We start from the raw sequence: 24,806 nt of genomic DNA on the forward strand, positions 1-24,806 counted from the left end.
CCGAACATGCCTTACTGGACGAATACCAATCCGGGTTCAGAAATAGACATAGTATGACTACAGCACTACTAAAAGTGAATGAGGATATACGTGAAGCCACAGATGAACGTAAATTAACATTACTGACATTACTTGACTTCTGAATCTTTCTGAAAGTTCTGTTACTTGGTTTGAATCCTACCTTCGCAAATGTCAACAATGTGTCATTGCATGCTATTATTCTTCAAAATGGTGTGTCGTGAAATCTGGAATACAATAAGGATCAGTTCTCGGACCTTTACTCTTCATGATCTATATTAATGACGTGACTAATATGATAAAACACTGCAGATACCATATGTATGCTGACGACTTGCAAATTTATTTGCATTTCCACCCTGACGAGAATAGTGACGCAGTAAACAAAATAAACGAAGACTTGAATTCGATTTCACTGTGGGCACACAAATTTGAATTAAGGTTAAATCCAGAGAAATCGCAAGCAATCGTAATGGGACATATGATCAGCATATTCATAAACCATGTTAGCGATATGATATGAATCCTGTACAAGTAACCAGTCGATAGCATTTTGGCATTTTTATGGATAGCGATCTAAATTGGAACACTCAAGTAACACACATTTGCAAAAAAATATTTTCTCAACTGAACTCCTTGTTCCATATGAAAGAATTTCTACCACTTAGTCTAAAAACAGCATCAAAATGACAATACAAGAAAAATCACTGATTCAATATGAAAAACTTATCAGATTACCAGGTAACAATTGGCATTCATACAGTCCTCTTTGTAGATTGAAAACTCAAAAAAGTTTCATATCCATTGTTCAAGAATTAAAACAGAAAATCAATATCCCGAATTTAAAAGAAAACTTACAAATTAAACCAAACCCTTTAACTCTATTAAATATAGAATATAATCTAAATTTAACAGAAGAAATACTGAAATCAGAAGTAAACACTGAAATGCTGAAACAATTGTCTTTAGAGACAATTAATATTAGGTACCCTCCACAAAACTGGCTTCATTTATACACCGACGGATCCTTGATCTCCAGAGAACAAGGTGCCGGTGCAGGTGTTACGTGCTGTCTCTTCTCACTTTATAGATCTCTTGGATATGGAACAACAAGTTTTGATGGTGAAATCATTGCAATAAATTAATGTCTCAGGAATCTTCTATGCCACATCAATAAATTTAAGAATGCAGTTATATTGTCAGACTCCAAAACAGCTATTCTATCAATCATCTCTAAACACACACCTTCATCTCAAACAGCAGAAATAACTAAAATGCTCTCAATTATTATCACTCAATAAAAGAATTGTATTCCAATGGATACCATCCCATTGTGGAATCCTGGGAAACGAGAATGCGGATTCTTTAGCAAAGAAGGGCAGCACTGCTACTTACAGACCTGTTACTAAATCTACATATTACTCTGTGAAGAGATTTATTAAATCTACATACTTAGACTTCAACAAACAAAATTTGATAACTCAATCCCAAGGGAAAAAATGGAACTCTCTGCATTAAAATCCACAGTTAATTCCCGATTTACCACGAAAATCGTCTGTAGCTGCATTTAGATTGGCAACAGGCCATGATTGTTTGGCCAAACACCTGCATAGAATTGGAATATATCAGTCCCCTAACTGCCCATTGTGCAACTCAAACCAAGAAATGGATTCGGAACACCTCAAAATCTGTGCTTCAGTGGCTAGTCATGATAATATCTTTGAAAAATATTGGAGTGCAAGAGGTCAAATGACTTTATTGTCAAACTCCAGGCATTAGAAAACAACAACAACAACTTAATCTAAAAAAGAATCTTATTCAGACGGTTGTAATGCCCCATTTTGATTATTGCAATTCCTTGCTAACTAATGTAAGTTCACTCTTAGCTGAGAGACTACAACGTGTTCATAATGTGTGCATACGATTCATCTGCAATACTCGTAAATTTGACCATATCCCTCCAGTTACTTTCATGGGTGCGACTGAAGGAACGAAGAACAATACATTCACTGTCTCTTCTGTTTAGAATCATGCATACTTCTACTCCGAATTATCTGTTATCGCGCTTTCAATTTCTTACAACTCTTCGAAACCGACATCAAGCACTTCTTTCTATCCCGCATCATAGAACATCTTCATACTCATCTTCCTATACTGTAGAAATATCTCGCCTCTGGAATTCGTTACCTAATGACGTCAGGGACTGCCGGACTTTATCACAATTCAAAATTAAATTGGAAAATTTTGTCTTAGTTAATATTTTTAGGTATTGCTAGAAGTATTGATTTGTGTTTTTTTTCTTTTTCTTTTTTAATCTAGATTAAAGTGCAAGTGTCTTGTTTATGTTAGTTAACTAGTTACGATACAATTAATTATGATACTTAATCACTCATTTAAAGTTTGTGCGATTGCAACCTGTGCATATTTTTGTGTGGCTTTACTTTGTTTATGGTGTTTTTTTCTATCTCTCTTTATTTCTTGTGTAGCTCTATTTTGTATTCCTGGTGTTGTGGAAGAGAAGGCCTGATGGCCTTAACTACACCAGAATAAATAAATAAATAAATAAATAAATAAATAAATAAATAAATAAATAAATAAATTTCTGACATGTGAAAAAGAATTCATTATTATCCAGTACAATTTCTACAATTACGAGATGAATTCCTCAGTGTTTTCTTGCAAGTGTTCCAGAGTATGGGAATTTGTTCTATACATTTTTGTCTCTTAAAACTCCCACAAGGAAAAAAATCACAAATAATTAAGTCAGGGGATCAAGGTGACAGCAGATTTCTGTTTATTAATGTTATCAAAGACATCTCCTCCTCCCAAACCTGTGTTATGAGTTTACATTATGTGACTCACACTGCATATGCTGGCTAAGATCAAGACCTGAGATAATATAACATAGGATAAACACAAGCCAAGTGGATTCAGCCACTCCTTGCGGAAGAGAGATAAGATTCCTGCTGAGTCTGGCAGTTGGTATGAGTGAGAATTTGTAGTGATTCGTGATTGGAATGATGTTTCTTGGTCTACAACAGAAGTGTTTATGTACAAGTACAAAGGTTGTTTGTAGATTGTAGAGAATTTTCGAAGTATCAAAGTTCCTGCAACACATGGTCTAGTAGGACTATTTAGAGACACTGGGGGCCATATTCATAGACATTTTTAGCGCAAGCTCCGGTGGATGATCAGCGAACTAACATTTTTCGTATTCATAAACTATGTTAGCAATATGATATGAATCCTGTACAAGAAACCAGTCAATAGCCAGGGCTACTTTAGCATGCTCATAGCGTGGGCTAGCGAAATATCTATGAATAGCACCCTGGAAATTTACAAGATTTGGCAAGTGATAAATTAAGAAGCAGAAATCTGTGATCACCTCAAACATAATCCCCCAAGATTTTAACCTTCCTGAGAATATTAAAGTATGGAAGAGGTGCAAGAGCACATTCTGTACCCAGAAAGATTTTGTAATAGGTAATATGGAATTTCCTTTGCGGAAGTAAAAAATGCGAGGAAGTCAAAGTATCATTGTCATCGTCATCATCATTTTTAACTTTGAGACTGAGTGTTTTTAAATGAAGCCACCTGTACATACATATTTTTAATGTAATGGAAATTAGTGGGAATGATGAGTGACTGCTCAGGATTTTTTTTTTTTTTTTTACTATAGGGGCAAATAGGAAGCTGCTAGTACATCTGCAGGAATAAACAAGTGCCCCTCAGAAGTAAGGTTTAAATTAGGCACACTGCATAAGTTCAAATTATGGATAAACACTACACATTCCTGAGAGTTTTCGTATAATTTTTAATTTTTACCAGTGGTCTCAAAGTTACATAAGAGAATATTAATTATGAACGAACTACATAGCCAAAAATTCTCGCAGAAGAATACAGACAGGATAATAAACATGATTATATTTTCAGAGTGGCAACAGAAAATTCCTATTTTAATCATATTTCACATAAATTATAGGGAATGAAATTTATTACTGGTGGGAAGAACCCTAAATTTTCTCGAATATGAAACCTAAAAAGTTCTCAAATCCCTTGAATCTCCTGAATCCTTCATGTAAGTTCCAGAAGATTCTGCATAATGCAAGTGTGGCACACCACAAAGTGACACCAATGATCCGAGTACCACCAAAACTGCAACAATCGCTTTTTTTTAGTGAACACTTCTACTGGACGTCAATGGAGTTAAATCTAATCTTTCGAATGTTTTGACAGCTTTTTAGCTTAGGATTCGAAAGATTCAAATGCTGAAAAAATGCGAAGATTCGGGTTTTAGAATCTTTTTCAACATCTGTGGGATTTGAAGATTCAAATGTCCCATCCCAAATTGTAATAAACGATGTAAGAGTTCCATGTGGGATTTCAATTAAGAGGACGGTTATATACAGTAATTCTCAGACTTCATGTATTATTGTAAGATATACTCCCCAACTATCGCTACATAAATTCTGAATTTCTATACGAAATATGCTTATGATCATTTCATTTTGTGCCAAATTAATTAAAAAAGAAACGTTAAGGAAGCTGGAGTAGAAGCAGAAAGTGGTGGAAAAGGCAATTTCGTCTATGCAGTTTAACACATTTGTACACATTAACAGTGTCTTATTTGTAAGATTTTTTTTCATACAATGACATGAATATAAGGTAATTTAAAAAAATAAAAAAGTCTTAGCGTGGATTTTCTTCTTAAGTATGTATGTATAATTCGACCAAAGTGAGTGGAGACGCGGGTGTAATGTGAACTATGGCGATGACGCTATTCGAACACAGGAGAAGTACAAGTGGCGCTCCAGGCTGTAGATCTCCACTGGCCTTGGTCGAGTAATAAAAAGAAAACAATTCTTACAATAAATAGCAAAGTTTTCAACTTAATATTTCCTTTAAACATTCAAAATAATATACATACAAACTATCTAGTAAAGAAATACACGACTTTCAACATACTTCCTGAAAACAATGCTTTACCACAATTAATTCAATTGCAAATGCATGATTATATAGCAACAATCAACATTTCATTACAACTGTGTACCTACTTAAAAATTGAATGCAACTCAAAGATCATAAATAAAATAATACGTATAAATTAAAACATTGTAGATCAAAATCAACAGCTTCTGTTATCACAAGGGGGCGAATTTTAGCATATTTGCATGTTTTATTCCTTAGTTGCAAATCATATGCTACCATTATAGTCGTTAAAACTTAAATAAAGAATATCGCTGGGGAATCTCTTAAGTGTATTGTAAATATTCATAATTTAAATATGTATGTCACTATTGTATAGTCGGAGGCACCGATTTTGGCAGATGACCTCGATGACATTTCCAGTAGGAGAGCCAATATTGTTTGTGTAAGCTGCGAGAATGAGATGCGATAACATTCTGAGTCGTTCATATTTTCATAACAGCAGCCCATATCAATTATCCTTATTATGAAACACACCATGGTACAGTCCTACTCAAAGAATACCTTTAATAAATGTAAATGACTTCCGTTCGCAATGATTTTACAATACGTCTCCTACATTTTGTAAATTAAATTAATTCTTAATTAAAAGGAAAAAGCATTGCATTGCATTGCATTGCATTGCGCATATATATATATATAATCCTACCCTTACCAGATCAATATACAAGATCTGTCCAGTAATAATCTAGGGATCGTCTACTAGTGGTGCGACAATTCAAGTTAATAAAATTACGATTCTTCTTAAGAATCAAAATATAATTTGGTTAATTGGATAAAATTGCATGCTGCGGAAGTTAGATTTATGTAAGAGTATAATAAATAGGATTGTAATGGATATTACAAGGGCAATAATTTCTTCACACGCACATTGTGAATAGAACAGAGAAGAAAGCATTTTAAAATATTCGAAATCGTACAAAATATCGGAGAAACCAATTTTCCCTGCACATATTGCACCAATTGAAAAATATAATTACCATTCACAATAAATACTGTATTTTATGGATTCTAAATGTTGTTTATTAATCTAGAGGTATTGGCTGATGACTACATTAAATTCCAGCACATCTTTCATTCAGAATATGTAGAAATTACACTTTGGATTTTACTAAATGTATAGGCCTACTATCAAAAGGTGTTACATACCTCCTTAAATACTGTACATGTGTTACCTGTGCGATATCCGATGTTTAATTTTTTTAAATATAATTCATAGTACTGAAACTGCCATATTGAATTCACACAAATTGTATTATTCGTAATTTTCGTCTCGAAAACCCCTGAGATATCTAATTTAATTTTTCACCCATTTTTGTCCCACTCCACCACTTTAGGGACAAAGTCGGACTAAATAATGCCTTATTCGTATTCTGTGATCGCAAAGATCCCCAGATATCGACTTTCATCAAGATCGGATGACATGAGATTTCTCACTCCCTTCTGCCTTTTCATCAGTACCTTAGGATATGGTATTTAAAAAATCTAAGAATGTTTAACCAATATTGTAGAGAATAACCTTCATTTTAAATTTTATGTCTCTAGTTAAATATAGTTTAGTGAATTTTTAAAATCGTCGACTTCTTTCTCTCTCCTCTCTACTCGGAAGTAAAAAAAAAAGACCTGAAGTTATTTCAAGGGAGTAGCCTACATGAAATTGAATTCTTTTACTTTCCTTATACATTTTAGAAACAATTCTGAGAGATGAGATGAATAGTCTAACCCAATTTTATGAGTGAATCTTTGTTTTAAATTTAAAGGCTGCACGTCTGCTGGTTAAAAAAAAAATAAATCGGTATAATTATTTTGATCATTACTGCCTCCCATTTTCCATCCCTTAATGTTCGTATTTCGTAAAACTCAGTCTTATCTATTGACTAAGGATTAACATATTTCCATATACATATATATAACAGATTATATTTCCATTTCGTACAATATTCTGGTCACGAGACATAATCATATAGGCTACTTTGTTTTTTTGGGATTTACTACCAAACCTATCGCTTTATTTGCTTCAAGTAAAATTTCCGTGTTTTCCCTAATCGTTTGTGGAGTTTTTCCTAACATATTTACGTCATCCGCATAGACAAAAAGCTGATGTAACCCGTTCAATTCCAAACCCTGTTATCCTGAACTTTCCTAATGGCATATTCTAGAGCGAAGTTAAAAAGTAAAGGTGATAGTGCATCTCCTTCCTTTAGCCCGCAGTGAATTCGAAAAGCATCAGATAGAAACTGGCCTATACGGACTCTGCTGTAAGTTTCATTGAGACACATTTTAATTAATCGAACAAGTTTCTTGGGAATACCAAAGACACATATACACTACTGTAATATTTGTTTAGTTTTTGGAGGTGACTGTCCAGAGTGCACAAATACTCGAGCGTGCATGTTTACTATTATGTCCTACCCATTCCACTGCGACAGAGATAACAGCCGATCTTGCAGCGGTGAGGACTCGCTCTCCAGTTCACACTAAGAAAATTCATCTGCCAAAATCCCTGGCGTGACCTATACTGATTAAGGCCTTATGGCCTTAACTCTGCCAGCGAAAATAAAACATTCTATTCCATTATATAAATGCAGTTCAAGTTATTTGTAATCAAAGGTCAAGATTTTATAATGCACATATACAGTATATAAGGGGTTAATGCATATTTCAGCTTTTAGTGCATATAAAAGCATATTTCATTATTATTTTTAGTAAAGTGGTGCTTAAACCAAGATTAAGAATACAGAAAATCAGAAAAATGGAATACAGAAGAAACTCAAACATTGAAACACATTAGAGGAGTTATATTTTATTCATTGTAATCTGAAAACATTCAGACAGTGCACTATTGCCGGTGAATCATTTTGGACAAATCTTTGGCAATCAACAAAGCTTTCAGTTAGTTAAGTACATTGCTGACTGCAAATTTACAATATAGGGATGTTATGATGAATGAAAGTTGTGATTAAAAGAACAGTTATTCAAAACAGGGCACCACCTTATTGTCTACTCCGCATGTACCACTGCCACCGGGTACTTGCCCACTTGCAGTGTAAATAAATACATACATGTACATAAGATTTTGTCACTAAAATTCTGCAATATGATTGGAGCAGAAGTTACAGAAAGTGTTTATAGGCTTCTTTGTACTTGCTAAACCCGAATTTCGCTACCTGTCAACAATAATATAGTCACATAATGCAATTTTCTGTTTTTTTACTTACAATACTTGATAAATCAGAATATTTCATTCTATTATAGTGACAGGTCTTAGAAACATCAACAATGTGTAGAGTGCATTGTATTAAAGAACAACTTAACTGCAAGAAAATTATTAATTTTGAATTAGTTTTATCAATGATGCCTAACAAAAAATGTGCTAGAAGTGTACTGCTTAAGCAGTGAGTTGAAGAACACGCAACTTTAACAACTGATGGTGTCTCAATATTCTTATGTATAACAGAAAAACCATCAATAATATTAAATTGCTTTTTTTTTTTTTTTTTTTTTGTTTATTTTCTCAATTTTAAGAGTGCATATTTTGTTATTTTTAGTGCATATATCGTGGTTTTTAAGTGCTTATGAATCCGCCCCCTAGTTATCACACTTGAGTTGGTACAATTTGGAAGGGGGAAATTCGAGTCGATAACATATAGAAAGAATACAACACAAAGATGGCGACTTAGCTTCCTGAATAATAAAACAGAACAAATGCTATAATTTTATATTCAACTGTCAAAATAAACGACATTACATATAAAATAGAAGAAAGATGCTGAAGATTTTTAGATGGAAGTAACAGCATTACTACAAAGAAACATAAATGTATCATAACTTCATTGTGAATGGTCACACATGACCAAAATTAACTTACAGAAGTACTGTTGGCTTTAGGGATGATGTAAAAAGAGATACCAGTACATATTATATCATCATGGCTGCACTTCTATTGAAAATGAATAGTAAATACAATAGCACTACTGTATATGTCTTAAGTTTAATCTCTGTAACAAAGTGACCACAGAGATAGGTACTGATACTGAATTCCCTACTTCAATTCAGTAATATATAATTATATATACACACGTACTCAAATCCCACAAAATTATCCCTTAGCTGATTTATAAAAGAGCCAGTGATTTATACCACTGGGCATATAACTATCACAGGACATATAAATCTCACATCTCTTGTACAACCAGTCACCAATCATTTTTTTCTTTTTAGTTTTAAATATTTACATGTTATATATGTAAATATGTGGCAATAAATAGTTAAATATACCTTACTATACATTTAATATATTTTTGCACCACCTTTTAAACACACGAAAATACATAATGTTAAAATTAACATATTCAGTCATTACCACAGGATTACCACAATTTTTTAATCATTTGTTTCAGTAGTAGCAGCAGCAACATCATCATCTAATTCCTCATCTTTGCTTTGTTCATGTAATAGAACATATTCTCTAGAACTGTAGCCAAACTTAATCACATCTTTTTCTAACAACTCCACATATGTCCTTGGTTCAATTTTCACATTATTTACATACGTTCCATTCGATGACTCAAGGTCAATGATGTAAGGCCTCACTCTCTTCCCCGTTGTTCCATCTTCACGCTGGAATGGCACAAGACGGTACTGCAGAGCAGCATGTTGCTTGGAGCATGATGGATGGTCTACAGGAATATCGGCAACCTTACGGTCCCTGCCTATTAAATAAGAACTTTGTCTATGTATGTACAAAGTTGGAAGACCTTTGTCACCTTTAAATGGATAAAACCTCCACCGTCTTTTGGGTTTTCGGGCTTCTGGAGGCTCACTGTACTTAATAACAACACCATTAAATGTATTTGTGTCTTCTGTCAATTTCCCTGAGAGTCCAAAATTCGGTTTTTCCTTTTGTCCAGGAGGAATCTTCTTTCCATCTTTGGAAGGTTCTGATCTTTTCCCCCATTCATACTCCCCTTCTGCATCACTGTTTGGTTCTTGTTTAACTGGACGGTTCATACTTGCAGGATTTTCTGCTTCATTTCCCCAGCGATTCTTCCTCCCTTCAGGTACTCTGAACAGAAAACATGAAATAAATTACCATTTCGAGAAAATGTAATGATAAAAATATATATAACTGTGCATGCGATCATAATAAATCGAAACAGTGGCTCTTTTTGACTGGTCTCAGCTTAAATTATATCCAATTTCGATGTATGGATTTCAGACATATATGATGGCATATGGGAATTTATACACAACAGGTTCTGGACCACAAATATTTTGAATTTACTGATTCCATACTTTTCAACCAGGGGCCGCCATAAATGTTATTCTCTCAACTAAATAACAGATGTTTAAGCAAATGGTCATTTTATATGAATGAACATTTTAAAAACTGAAAGACAATAAATACTATGATGAAGTTTTGTATCACCTATTTTGTTCTTTTCTTCGACATACGCCCTTCGTCATTATTGCCTACTTTTTTTAAGTTTTCATTCAATTTCTCTGACTTCATATTAAATAGGAAAGTTGAAATTTAATATGACAAAAAGACAATAAAATAAAACAATGTGTTGTAGGGAAAACCAGGGACATCTGTGGACATCCCTGAAATTTAGCATTGACAATAGTCAGCCACTCAAATTTCGAGAAATCTATTGATCAACCATAAGAATTAGAAGAAATATGTAGGTCATTCCATTCTGACTAAATATTTTAATAGATGAAAAGTGATTTATTCTGAGTGCAGCTGCAAGTACGTCACAATGCTTAAATCCAATCTGTGTAAGATACAGCTACATGCATATTGAAAACAGGTGGAAGAGTTCTTGTTAAAGTACAGACTGAGGCATCACAATATTGTTTGTATGAGATAAAGCGGTAAAATTATACTTTAATAAGTTTCCAGAATTAATTTTATAAAGCAGTGTATTTGTATTTTATATTATGTATTCACTTTCTATTCTTTTACACAACCAACCCATAAGTTCACCATTCATCACATTTTAACAGGACAGTTCCATACTTCCAAGCATAGTCCCACAAATGTCTTATAGAAATTGTATAAAGTGCAATTGCTGAATGAGAGTTCCTAGAATGTAACAATGTTGAACAAATGCAACTAGTATGTGATAATAAAATAACGAGTTTAAATTGTAATTTGCAATGATGGGTACAGAAATATAGTGGTTGTCCCAAATTTTCGGCTTCAAAAGTGTCCCACCCAAAATGGAAAACGAATTCATCAAAATCCAGATTCTGAGGAAGTTAATAATATTAAAGGCAATGCTAAAGTTAAATATTCATCGAGGTAACACTATGAAAGTTCTGACCAAGATCCTTTTTACAAGGTCTGGTAATCTTTCTCAGAACGACAGTGTGAAAAATTTATACTGAAATAGATTAGATAAAATCATAGATGGCGTACTAATTAGCAACAACAACAATGAACTATGGGGAAATATAAAGAATAGTATTTTCAAAGCAACAGAGAAAGCACCAGGGAAATAAAGGGAAAGATAATTAGCAAGAGAAGGGTATGAAATGTTGAAATAAAAAGATACCACAAAAAAAAAAAAGGATAATTAAGAATATATTAACCAAATGACAACAGAAAACGTAATAGAGCGTGTCAGTCTCCATACATAGGGAATATCAGTTCAAAATAGAAATGTCACATAATGTACTGAACATAACGATTTTCGAGAGTCAGGCACAGGTCAGTGAATGTGTTCCAACTTGTTCCAATGCTATAGCTGCCACATGTCCGTTGTCACATGACAGGCATTGACGATAAGGGCTTGCAGATGAAGGGTGTTGGGGAAATCAAGAAATCTCAATTTTTAGCGATTTTATAATAGGTTGTTGTTGTTGTTTTCTAATGCCAGGAGTTTGACAATAAAGTCATTTGACCTCTTGCACTCCAATATTTTTCAAAGATATTATCATGACTAGCCACTGAAGCACACATTTTGAGGTGTTCCAAATCCATTTCTTGGTTTGAGCTGCACAATGGGCAGTTAGGGGACTGATATATTCCAATTCTATGCAGGTGTTTGGCCAAACAATCATGGCCTGTTGCCAATCTAAATGCAGCTACAGACGATTTTCGTGGTAAATCGGGAATTAACTGTGGATTTTGATGCAGAGAGTTCCATTTTTTCCCTTGGGATTGAGTTATCAAATTTTGTTTGTTGAAGTCTAAGTATGTAGATTTAATAAATCTCTTCACAGAGTAATACGTAGATTTAGTAACAGGTCTGTAAGTAGCAGTGCTGCCCTTCTTTGCTAAAGCATCCGCATTCTCGTTTCCCAGGATTCCAAAATGGGATGGTATCCATTGGAATACAATTCTTTTATTGAGTGATAATAATTGAGAGAGCATTTTAGTTATTTCTGCTGTTTGAGATGAAGGTGTGTGTTTAGAGATGATTGATAGAATAGCTGCTTTGGAGTCTGACAATATAACTGCATTCCTAAATTTATTGATGTGGCATAGAAGATTCCTGAGACATTCACTTATTGCAATGATTTCACCATCAAAACTTGTTGTTCCATATCCAAGAGATCTATAAAGTGAGAAGAGACAGCACGTAACACCTGCACTGGCACCTTGTTCTCTGGAGATCAAGGATCTGTCGGTGTATAAATGAAGCCAGTTTTGTGGAGGGTACCTAATATTAATTGTCTCTAAAGACAATTGTTTCAGCATTTCAGTGTTTACTCCTGATTTCAGTATTTCTTCTGTTAAATGTAGATTATATTCTATATTTAATAGAGTTAAAGGGTTTGGTTTAATTTCTAAGTTTTCTTTTAAATTCGGGATATTGATTTTCTGTTTTAATTCTTGAACAATGGATATGAAACTTTTTTGAGTTTTCAATCTACAAAGAGGGCTGTATGAATGCCAATTGTTACCTGGTAATCTGATAAGTTTTTCATATTGAATCAGTGCTTTTTCTTCTATTGCCATTTTGATGCTGTTAATATTAGTGAGGAATCTCATAGAATCTATTGGCGTTGTTTTGATTCCACCAGTAATGAGTCTGAGAGCTTGGTTTTGAACATATTCTATTTCGTTTATGAAAGGTAAAGTAAGTAAAATTTCTCCGCAGTATGTCAGCACTGGCTGTATAAACATTTTGTATGTAGTGTTCAAAGTATTCCTAGAGCATCCCCATTTCTTTCCTGCTAGTCTTTTTAGAAGGGAGAATCTTTTACGAGCTTTTTCAGAAATGTATTTCAAATGGTTGCTCCATGTTAACTTACTATCGAAAATAACTCCAAGATATTTGGATTCGTAAGTCCTAGGAAGGTGTTGGCCATTGTATTGGATATTGAATTCTCTTTCTTTTTTACCAAGTGAAAATATTTGGTAGTTACTTTTGCTTAAATTGAATGTCATCAAATTTGATGTATTCCATTCATGTAGTTGATTTAGAGCTTTAAGAGCAGAATTTTGAATTTTGTCTCTATGTCTGTAAGATCCGGAAGTCCACAAAACTATATCATCTGCAAATAGTGCTGTTTTCATGTTTGATTCCTCTAATAGGGAGGGTAAGTCATTTAAATAAATATTGAATAAAGTTGTGCTGAGGACAGCGCCCTGAGATAGACCTCGATATGTTTGTCTGTAACTAGAAGGTGAGTTATTGAATTTAGTGGCAATGAATCTTTGACTAAGGAATTCTGATATCCATCTGAACATATTGCTGGAGATACCTAATTTCTGGAGTTTTAGTAATAATTTATTTCTCCAAACAGAGTCACATGCTAACTGAAAGTCAATAAATATTGCAAAGGTATCTTCTTTCTTGTTAAAACTGTCTTTTATTTCTTGGCCGAGGCGTATGACTTGTTCATTGGTAGAGTGTAGTTGTCGAAAACCGGCTTGTCTTGGTGATAAAAGATTTTGGGGTTCTAAATACCAAGTTAATCTGTTGGAGATCATGGACTCCATGGTTTTTGCTATCATGCTTAATAGTGCTATTGGTCGATAACTATTAACATCATGAGCAGGTTTCCTTTTTTTGTGAATTGGTACAATGATTGCTTTTTTCCAAGCTGCAGGAATTGAGGTGTTCCATGATAAATTGAAAATGGATAAAAGTACAGACTTGGCTTTTTCCCCCAGATGTTTAAAAAATTCGGAATGAATGTTGTTGGGGCCAGGAGATTTCTTGGTTTTTAAATTTTGTATAGCTAGAGTTAATTCTTTGGAAGTAAAATTTTGATGAAATATTTCAGGTTTTGTACTAGTAATATTGTTTTTATTATTTTTATGTAATTCTCTTTTGATAAATTTGTCAGTTTTTTTGATATTGGGATGTAATCTGTGAGAGTTTGAGAAATGTTTATTAAATGCGTTTGCTATATCTCTACTATCTGTTAGTCTTTTGTTATTATGAATAATAGGTTGGCTAGTATTTTCCTGTGTATTGGAAATATTCTTCAGAAATTTATATGTTTTAGCGCTATCGGTTCTGTAATTAATATTTTCAATAAATTTATTGAAACTGTTCTTTTTTGCTGTTATTATTGCTTTTTTAAGAATGGCAGTCTTCTTCCTCCAATCTTGAGTATCTTCTGGTGTTTTGCTATGTTCTGCTTTGGTTCTTGCTTTATCTCTATCTTGTTTCAATAAATTCAGGTTTTCTGTCCAGAATGGGGTGTATTTTTTTGGTTTGCCTCGTGGAATGTGCTTTTTTGCAATTTTAAGAACAGATTCACAGAAATATTTGTTCAATCTATCTGAGTTTGTATTTTCCGTTAGTGGTGTGTTGAGCTTGAGGTGTTCGAGTTCTGTTGTAAATAGTTTCCAATTCGCTTTCTTAAAGTTCCATGTTGTTTTGTTATTGTAGGGTTCTTTTCTTCGGTTTTGGTGGAGATGGATAGAAGCAATGATGACTCTATGGCCAGATCCAGGGTCTTCAATTATTTTTTTCTTGGTTTCGTGATGGATATCTGATGTTACTAGTAATAAGTCTGGATTTGTACCAGAACCAGAATAATGAATGAAAGTAGGAGGATCTTCTTTTCTGTAGACAAGGTCTGCGGTTGTAGTATTTAGGAGGTCCATGATCATTTTTCCAGGTTGGTTTACATTATCGTAGCCCCAAAGTTGGGAGTGGGCGTTAAAGTCACCAATTATGATAGTTTTAGGTTGTATATCAAACAAAGTTAGATCAAGGGGATTATTAGGTGAGTTATAGGCACTGTAGATTTTGAAATTTTGTTGATTTTTGCATATTTCAATTTTTATTAGTTCTAATTTGTCTTGATTATCCATTTCTTTTATGATTTGAAAATTTGTAATTAATTTCTTTGATGTACCTGCGAGAATTCCATTACTGATCTGTCTACCTTTGGGTAACAGTTTCATATTAAAACCTTTAAAATTAAAATATTTTAATTGGTCAGCATTAAGATTTGCTTCTTGGATAAGGAAGATATCTATATTATTATCTGAGAGTATATTGGCTAGTTCAGTCTTCTTGGCTGAGATTATATAATATACAACGCATTCTATATGTGGTAACTGGAACTACAGAACTGTCGAATTACAGAAAAAAAAAATTTTAAGTGGAAATGGAACGTTCAGGTATTAAAACTTGTGTTTCTCGATAATGATATTTCATGACATTTGCTGTTTTCTCCCAACACTTTTCAGATATGGCAAGCCCTGGATTTCCTCCTGCAACTTAAGGCAACCCCAGAGATAAAAAATCAAGGTGCGAGAGATCTGGGGAGTAGATTGGCTACACTGAGCACACTATGTGACATTTTTATTTTGAACTTACATTTCCTATGTATGGAGATTTTTGGGGTCACCCTATAGAATACAAAATAAGAAAATTGCGAAAGGACTGTTGGGAAAGCAATGTGCATCAAAGTTTGAATAAATATTTCCATTCTTGATTAAATACTTTTAACGCTTATTTATCACTAATGATATGTTAAGTTATTTAAATAAAAAACTTTCAAACTTTACTATGTTAATATTGAAATGTAGACTTCTTTAAACATCCTTTAGATCAGCATTGTCAAACAGAGACTAAATGGAGTAGAGCATTCCACTATGACTCCCTGCATGCTCCGGTGTTTCTACAGACATAACAAAGTTCACTTGCTACCCACAGTAGGAAGCATGGCTGCATCTACTGCAGGAGCACTGGAAGAATCGAGCTCAAGTTCTAGTTCTTTCTTTGACTCAAGGTAGGAGAACGTGCTTTTGTGCACAAAAGTGAGGAATAATGTACAGTGTCTAATTTGAAAACAGTTTCTATCAATGAAAAGATTCAATGTCAAGCGTCATTATGAGAAAAAGCATCAAAATGATTACAAAAATATAGAAGGTGAGGAACGTGCTGATCTGGTAAAGGGTATGGAACTGGAAAGTGATGAAGATGAATGCAATGTATTTAATCATTCAGTTGTAAAATGTAGTTTTGAGTTGTCTCAGTTACTGGTAGCACACTGTCGACCTTCCAGTGATGGTGAAAGAATTTGTGTCCGAATGTAATGGAAAGGTTTGAATCTGTGAGTCTTTCACGTAACACCATAGCAAATTGTGCACGAGAAATTGCATCTGATATAGAATGTCAACTTTTGAAACATATACAACATTTTCCATGTTTCTCTTTAGCTTTTGATGAGAGTGGTGACATAAGTGACACATCACAGTTATTGTTGCATATTAGAGGAGTGGACAACGATTTTGTCATAGTGGAAGAATAAATTCTTAGATCTGATATCATTAAAAGATACCACAACAGGACAGGATATTTTACCCCCATAAATGAAACCATAAATTCAAAAGGACTATCATGGGAAAATTTGGTGTCAGTTACTACAAATGGTGCTCCTGCACTAGTTAGGAAATCTAAGCAGTTTGTTAGCAGATTGAAAACAAAATTTAAGTCCATGGACATCGACATATTACACCAATCCACTGCCTTATTCACAGGGAAGCAATGTGCGCAAGAAACGTGAAATTAGCCAATGTAAATGAAATCATTATAAAAACAACCAATTTCATAAGGACAAACGCTTTGAATCATAAAAAATTCAAGGAATTTTTAGTGTCCTTAGAATTGCATCATATGGATATTTCGTATTATTGTGAAGTTCGCTGGTTGAGCTGCAGCAGAGTGCTCTCAAGGTTTTTTTCGAATTACGACATTGTCTCATTTCTGAAAAAAAAAAAAAAAAATAAATAAATAAATAAATAAATAAATAAATATAGGTACTCTTTAAATTGAAGGCCCGAAATGGATAGCAGACCTTGCTTTCCTAACTGATCTGGTCGAGCACTTGAATAATTTGAATCTACATTTTAAAGGTAAAATGCAGTGATTACAGGTATGTGGAATTTAATTGTTGCATTTCGAATGAAAATCTCCACCTGGATTGATCAACTGAAAGAAGGAAATACCTTGCATTTCTGCAGACTAAGATCTGTCACTACAAAAGAAACTTCATTCACTGGAGAATATCTTGCAGTATTATCTGATCTTCTTCAGAAATTTAGCAAACTATTTGCAAACTTAGGCAGCCTTGACACAGAATTAGCTATATTCGAAACTCAACTCTCAGTAGATATCAAAACTGTGTGCGATTCTGCCGTACAGTTGGAACTCACTGAACTTAAATGTCATCGTCACCTTTGTGAAATATTAAAGACAAATGCTATTGATATGGTACAATTCTACAAAGACCATTATAAAACACAATTTCAGCACTTATGTATGGAGTATAGATTTTCCGTGTTGAAACAGTTGAAAAACAAGAACAAAGAAAGGATTTTTTGACATCAATCTGAAAAACAGCCTTCGAATTTGTTTGGCAAATAGCATCTCACTCAACATAATAAGATTAGTGGACAATAAAAAATGTCAGGTTTCAAGCAGTAAGTGCATAATTATTGGAAAATGAATGAACATTTGATAGTTGTTTGTGAGAATTAAAAGAACAATATTTCAGTTTTTATATTAAAAATAGGATTTACGAAGTTAATTTATTTTATTTGTTCCTAACCAAATGTTTACGGTATTATTAAAACTTTGAATACTGGTTAAATATATATTTTGTGCATTATTATTATTATTATTATTATTATTATTATTGTTATTATTACTGTTATTGTTATTGCTATATGAGTATCTGAAAATGTATTTGCTTAACACTGCATTTCTGTTTGACTCCGTTTTTAAGCTTAGCTTTTTTCATTCCTTATGTAAGTTACGAGAAAGATCTAAAAACAGAAATCAAGCGAATGCCGCATACAGCTACATCTCATGTTCAGGATACACTGTTAAACAGACCCAAGTGGAGAATGTAAACAATGGAGCTCACGCTCCAACTCCAGTCTCCAGCTCCACAACCAGTTTTGGAGCTCACAACTCTGACAGTACTGCTTTAGATAGTCTGAAATAATGCCTGTTAAAATTTATCATTAAAATTGTTGCTACTAATCAGCACACATACCAAAAGACTGGAAAATACAGCAGTGGTTTGTCCAATACTAATTTAAAAAAGGGGATAGATCCAAACCACAGAATTATAGAGGTATTACATGCTATATGTGCAGCTTATAAAATTTATGCGAAATTGATTTAAAAAAAAAAAAGAATTAATGTAACTGCTGAGGAGAAATTAACAAAATATAAAAATCGATTTCAAAAAGAAGAGTCAGAAGAGTTCTGTTGTGACTGTATTTTTACTTTGACATAAATTACTGAAAAACAGAGAATATATTATACAAACTTAAAGTCCGCCGAGTTAGCTCTGTGGTAGCGTGTCTGCCTCCAGACTAGCGAGCTCGGGTTCGATTCCCGGCAGGGTCAGAGATTTTCATGCGTGCACGCATGCATGCACACACACACACACAAAACCACCCCTCCTCCACAACTTAATGTCTTTATTGATTTGAAACACAGTTTCGACATAGTTCATAAGAGAAGAACTATTTAAAATCATGATTAATGAAGGCCTTTTAGGAAAGACCCAGTTCTCAATTTGACAGGAAATGAGTGGACCCCAGAGCCATTCTGGAAGTTTTGAAAACGAGTGAGCTCCCATCACCATCTGGAATTGCACCCAGAACCTTCTAGCAGTCTAGCCCATAACTAGTTGCTCCACCCACTAAGCTATCCAGTGAGCAAAGTATCTGTATTTCAGTATATTGTGTTCAAAATTATTTTACTCACAAAAATGCTCTCTTTCGGAAGTATATACTATATTTTCCAGTGTAAGATGTGCTATTTTACTTAAGAAGTAAGCTTAAAAATCTACATGCGTCTTATATAACAAAGGTTCCCATGACAGTAACATTTAATAGATCCATTTTCATAGCCCCATTACTATTTTTATTGTTATTCAAAAAGAAAGCCAACTATATAATTTCATGTTAATAATAAACGGAAATACAGCACATAATTTTAGCAATGGACTCAATTTTACAGATACTTTAATAACAGTTGCTGAATTTGTCAGTTGCGTGCAAGTAATACAATGGATTACAAACAGAATAACTCTGCAAGATCAATATGAAGTAGATGAAACACTAGTAATACCTGTGGAACATAAACAGAAAGTTGTAGAGCATTCTGAAAAACATAGCTACACAACTGCAGCACACTACTTCAGACCACCAAAGAGTGAAAAAATTATACTATTGAGGCATTTGCAAACAGCATGTCTTGAAAATACATACAAAGAAATGCTTGTGCCATTGGAGACCCAAAGATAGCTGAAGAATAAGGCACCCACCTTTCCAGATAATTATTATTAATAATAGTATCACTGTCAGTCTCGTGTGCTTGTTGAGGAAATATCCATAGAACTCACTTCTATTATACTAGAGGTAGACGAAATAGGTGGGTTTGGCAAACTCCTACTTCACTACCCTGTCTCCTACATCCCTCAAAACCTGCTTGGTGTATCGTCCTGTCCCAAATAATTTTCTCCTCCATTCATACGTTTTGCACTATAGGAAAACTTAAAAAATAAATAAAATAATAACGTGATTACTAGTAATTACAAATAGGGCCTATGTTATTTACTCAATATTATCATTATTTCGCAAGTTAAGCCATTTCACAAATGTAATAAAATGTAATGTAAACCTAATATCAATAAAATATTTTGTATTTATGTACTTTCAGAATATTGTGTTGAAATAGTAAACACTAAATAATGTTTATATACTTATCAACTTTATGAATCATGATAGAATTATAAATTAAAGTAGGCCAATAAAAAATTAATGTGTTTTTACTGTGTGTGGAATATGTATATATTATTATAACATGAACGAGTTTTGTAACGAAAGCACACTTACGAATGGCTTAGCTTAATAAAACAAACACATTAAGTATGACACAAAAAATCGTTTTATAAATTAGGCACTCAACATTATTCTGATTCCGTGAGGTGAGTTTCATTCAGTCTAAATTTGTTTATGCGTTTGTATTATTGCAAGCCATCAACAATTAAATACAAGAAGCGTTGAAATAGCCTATATTTAATGAAAAAAAATCTATAAAAATCGCCAGTCACACTTATATCCACACAAGTTAATGTATTACTGACAAGTTATTAAATAATATTTAATTTTATGATCATAATAATTTATCCCCAAACATAATATATTTCACCTAATTGTAACTAACACTGAAGTTCTTAAAAATTCAGCAGTCAAGAATATGTAGTACAATATAATACTCCATTTGACAGATATAATAAAATTAGCGTACCAATTAAGGAATTTAACTTATTCTGTGAAAAATTACTGAAAAATTTAAATTAACTTAATAATCTGTAACACTCAATATAATGAAATAATTTTCCATTGTTAATGTATTAAATAAACAGCTTAATAGATTATAGAATAAAATGTTACAATGTCTAAAAAATACATTCCGTGTATTCTTAACATAAATATATACGTAAAATTACCAATATAATTTACAAAATTTGTAATTTTAGCTGCTAGACACATTATAGCTGTAAGTCCCGTGCCATGGCGTCGTGGTGCCTAGGACTTGCGTTTTGGAATGCGCACTGATTCGAGTTCTCATGGGGGAAGAAATTTTCTCATGAAATTTCGGCCAGTGTATGGGATCGGTGCCCACCCAGCATCGTGATGCACTTGGGGAGCTACAGTAGGTAGCAAAATCTGGTTATAACGCTTATAATGGCTGGGGGGATCATCGTGCTAACCACACGATACCTCCACTCTGGTTGGATGATCGTCCACCTGTGCTTTGGCATGTGAATGTGAGGCCAGCGGCCGGCTGGTCGGTCTGGGCCCTTCAAGGGTTGTGAAGTCATGGATTATTAATATTAGACACATTATATAAATTACTTATATAAGCATAAGTGTATATTTAAGGAAATATGATATATAATGGAAATCGTCTTCATCAGTAACAGACTTATTATGTTCTACCTTCTTCTTTGGGAATGAAAAAGATGGCTCCACAGGATCATTGTTTTTCTGCTATTCTTCTCCCTTCTGCACAAATTCTCTGCACCAATCATGAAGAAGCATCATAGACCTTGGCAGTGACTGTCTGTGTTGACGACAGGACACTTTTAATGTCCTCACAGTTCTCAAGATCTTTCAAGAAACAGTGAAGTTGATAAAATAATGCCTTTAGTAAGGCTTCTGATATCAGAGCGCAACTGAGACATGATAGCGAGTACTTGGATGATTAGTATTTACAAATACTGTTTATTATGAGATATACTGTATTTGCGAACAAACTGTAGCAAAGTAGTATCACAGACGAGGGCTTGTCAGTAAATAACATTCGAACGGAGTGACAGAAAGGTCTCTTTGTTCAGGTCATAAATAGCTACAGAAAGTGTGGGGTGAGTCGTTTCCATACCAAACCAAAAACCCACCTATTTCTTCTGCCTGTAGTTTAGAGGCCGAGTGAACCCCAGGGTCATAGTGCAGCCAGAAGGCTTATGTTAGTGGAGAAAATCCATGACACCTTCAGAGACCGAATCCGCAATTTTCTGGTTTGCAATGAAACACTTAACCTGCAATGCTATGCCACTGTGCACCTCTCCAGAAATATACGAGCGCTGTATAATTATAATTTATTTCTTAAAACTGCTCTAAGTTTAAGGGCATGTCTTACACACAAGAAAATAATTATGGTATAATGTTACTTTATTCTTAAATATGGCATTCAGCACATTGGTACTGAACATAAACATTAGGCCCTCCTTTAAAAATTACATAACATACATTGAATCAAACCAAATCCATATTTATAAGTAGAGCTTGAAGAAACTGGTCAGTCATCACACATATACAACTGCATATCATTGAAAGAGGGAAATAAAAATAAAGCATAACAGTAGTAACAATAATAATAAAACTGAAGTGTGTACTGAGGACTCAAAATGTACGTTCTCACTAGAATCTACACTAATTTTTAATTATGGCTGCAAAATTTTCCACAAAATAAAAATACTAAAAAGGAAAAGAATAAGAATAAGTACTGTCCGCGCAACTTATCTAGGCACTTGGGTTCCCTAGTGCTCTCTCGCTGCCCCTCTCTTTCCCTCTCCTGCCACGCTACCGCTACAAGCAACCTCGCTACACCCCGCTTCCCTGCTCTTTTAGCTGCCCAGATAAGTTGCGCGAACAGTAGGACCAATAGAACACAGCAAATTCCCAAATTCACCAATATGTGAAGTCTCTGATGTACCATACTACCGCATACTTTATATATCGATGGCTAAGAAGTGATACCTTGTCTCTATGAATTTGGAGGTGAATCAGAAAATAATTTTAAAAATTAGTTTCTTTCAAAATATAAAAAATAAACAAACTTTTTATATATGTTTTTGTTTTGCAAGATCTTCTACACGAGGACAAAATATTAGTTAACTGTACAATTTTGATAACATAATAATGTAAACTAAATGAGCATTTTTGCAGATATGAGGTATTACTTCTTAGCCATCGACATACTTTTAATAAATACTAGTCATTTATCACAACCACTTATAAACCTATACATTCCTATATCTTTCTCTGAACCTCTATCCATAGTCATTAATAGCATATAACTGCCCTGTTTACATATTTTTTAGTTCTTCATAAGTGCTTCCGGCATTGAATATTGCTGAGTTATGTTTCTTGTACTGTTGTGATGGGAACACTGACTCCTCAATTTGAAGAAGATGTTCTTAACTTCGTAAATGAGTAACTATCCACAAGTACTTGAATGCCTCCCATAATGTAAGTTCCTGGAATAACTTCTACTACTATTTGACAAATTATGCATTCCTCCACGACAAATAAAGGAAATAGTTCAACATAGTGACAACCAGTGTGTGAATAACCTTTTATACAGCATTTACACATGACAAGTGGATAGCCTAGTTTTCATGATAGGCTTCTAGCATCTAAACCAGGCATACGCAAGGTTTGCACTCTCCAAGTCGCCTCACAGCTCAAGAGTGGAATGTAGATATTGGCTGCACTCTTTATAAGGGTGGACTGGATGATCTCATACAAAATGTACACAAAAGTATTAGTACGCGTTCATGAAGTGAATTCCCGTTCAGTGTTCACAAAACTATCTTGGACTATTATTAATAATAAAGAAATATTTATCTTACAGAGATAATACAAACTCTATAGCTACTTAAATGTACACTATCATTTTGTTATATTTTTATTTATCAGTACATCAAAACGGGGTTTTATGCTGTTGGCAGCTGAAAGGAACAGTACTGATCGTAATGAAACATCAGTTACAGATGTTCGATGTCAGCTTTTATTAAAGTTGATAATAGAAAACAGTTGCTCACAAATATAAATGTTGAGCTAAACATAGCAATCATTTTCACAGGCAGCTTGTGTATTCGTGGATATTATTGCTGAGGTTTAGTCTTGTAAAACTCAACCAGACTAGTAGTATTATTCAAACGGTCTTTAGCTCATAGGCCACATTGAAGATCAATAAGTTCAAGGCACTGAGTATTGACGCCAGCTGCTGTGAAAAAATAAGTATTTTCCCATGCAATATTAAAAGAATTTGCCTGATGATCACTTTTCCGTCTTTTAGATTCCTCCATTATGTAGCCGTAGATAGGCAAAGTGAAATAGCTATGATAATACACATTACACCAGATAGCTGTGTGGACTATCCTCTACCTGTAGCAGACCTACGTCATTTCAACATACTTTCTGGTGAGCTGTTAAACGGCTCTTCCAATCCGAAAGAGCGGCCGCGCTCAATGAGCGCTGTTTGTGCAGGCCTGATCTAAACTGAACGACTTTCATGACAAATTGTTCCTTTCTATCTCCTCTACCATCTCTGCAAGTTTGTAACAGTCACGCCAACACCCTGTATATATTCAATCCTAATCCTGTTCCTACCACCTTGAGTTATAGGCACACAGTATGTGATAAGTTAGGGAATCTGCTCCTGTTCTATTAGCCCATAATATAATTTTATTACCCTCTTTTTTCATTTCTGCTGCTTCTGACTTCTTTATCATCCCGCTCTTCAGTTCTTCTTCTTTCTGCACCTTGTCTATCATTAGAAATTGGAAGTTCACTTCTATTCCCATGGCCCTCTTTTCTATGATATGTATTCTCTCTTCGTTCATGGTTCCTTGATCTGACAGGTGGCATAGTGTCTGAGTGGCGTTCGTGTCTGTAATAAAAAAAAAAAAGTTACATCTCAAACAAATATTCTTGCATTAAAATAGCTTTACTCCTGTGAAGCTTCCAAGCTTCTCGTACCTTTCCACTGCAGAAATTCCTTCCT

The 24,806-nt window shown here is 34.0% G+C and overlaps 1 protein-coding gene across 4 annotated transcripts in view; it reads right to left on the minus strand.

Moving 5' to 3' along the window:
- Nucleotides 1-8,711: 8,711 nt before the first annotated feature.
- The window catches only part of LOC138705108 (smad nuclear-interacting protein 1), a 41,411-nt gene continuing 25,316 nt past the window's right edge, over nt 8,712-24,806 (minus strand). For all 4 annotated transcript variants that reach the window (XM_069833743.1, XM_069833741.1, XM_069833742.1 and 1 more), the window contains 2 exons: nt 24,495-24,692; nt 8,712-10,072 (listed from right to left, as the gene is read on the minus strand). In XM_069833743.1, coding sequence (XP_069689844.1) covers nt 9,391-10,072; nt 24,495-24,692 — 880 coding nt within the window. In that variant the 3' untranslated portion in view covers nt 8,712-9,390. The remainder of the gene's footprint in view (nt 10,073-24,494; nt 24,693-24,806) is intronic.

Source organism: Periplaneta americana, chromosome 8, assembly GCF_040183065.1.
Source record: "Periplaneta americana isolate PAMFEO1 chromosome 8, P.americana_PAMFEO1_priV1, whole genome shotgun sequence".
Lineage (NCBI taxonomy): Eukaryota > Metazoa > Arthropoda > Insecta > Blattodea > Blattidae > Periplaneta > Periplaneta americana.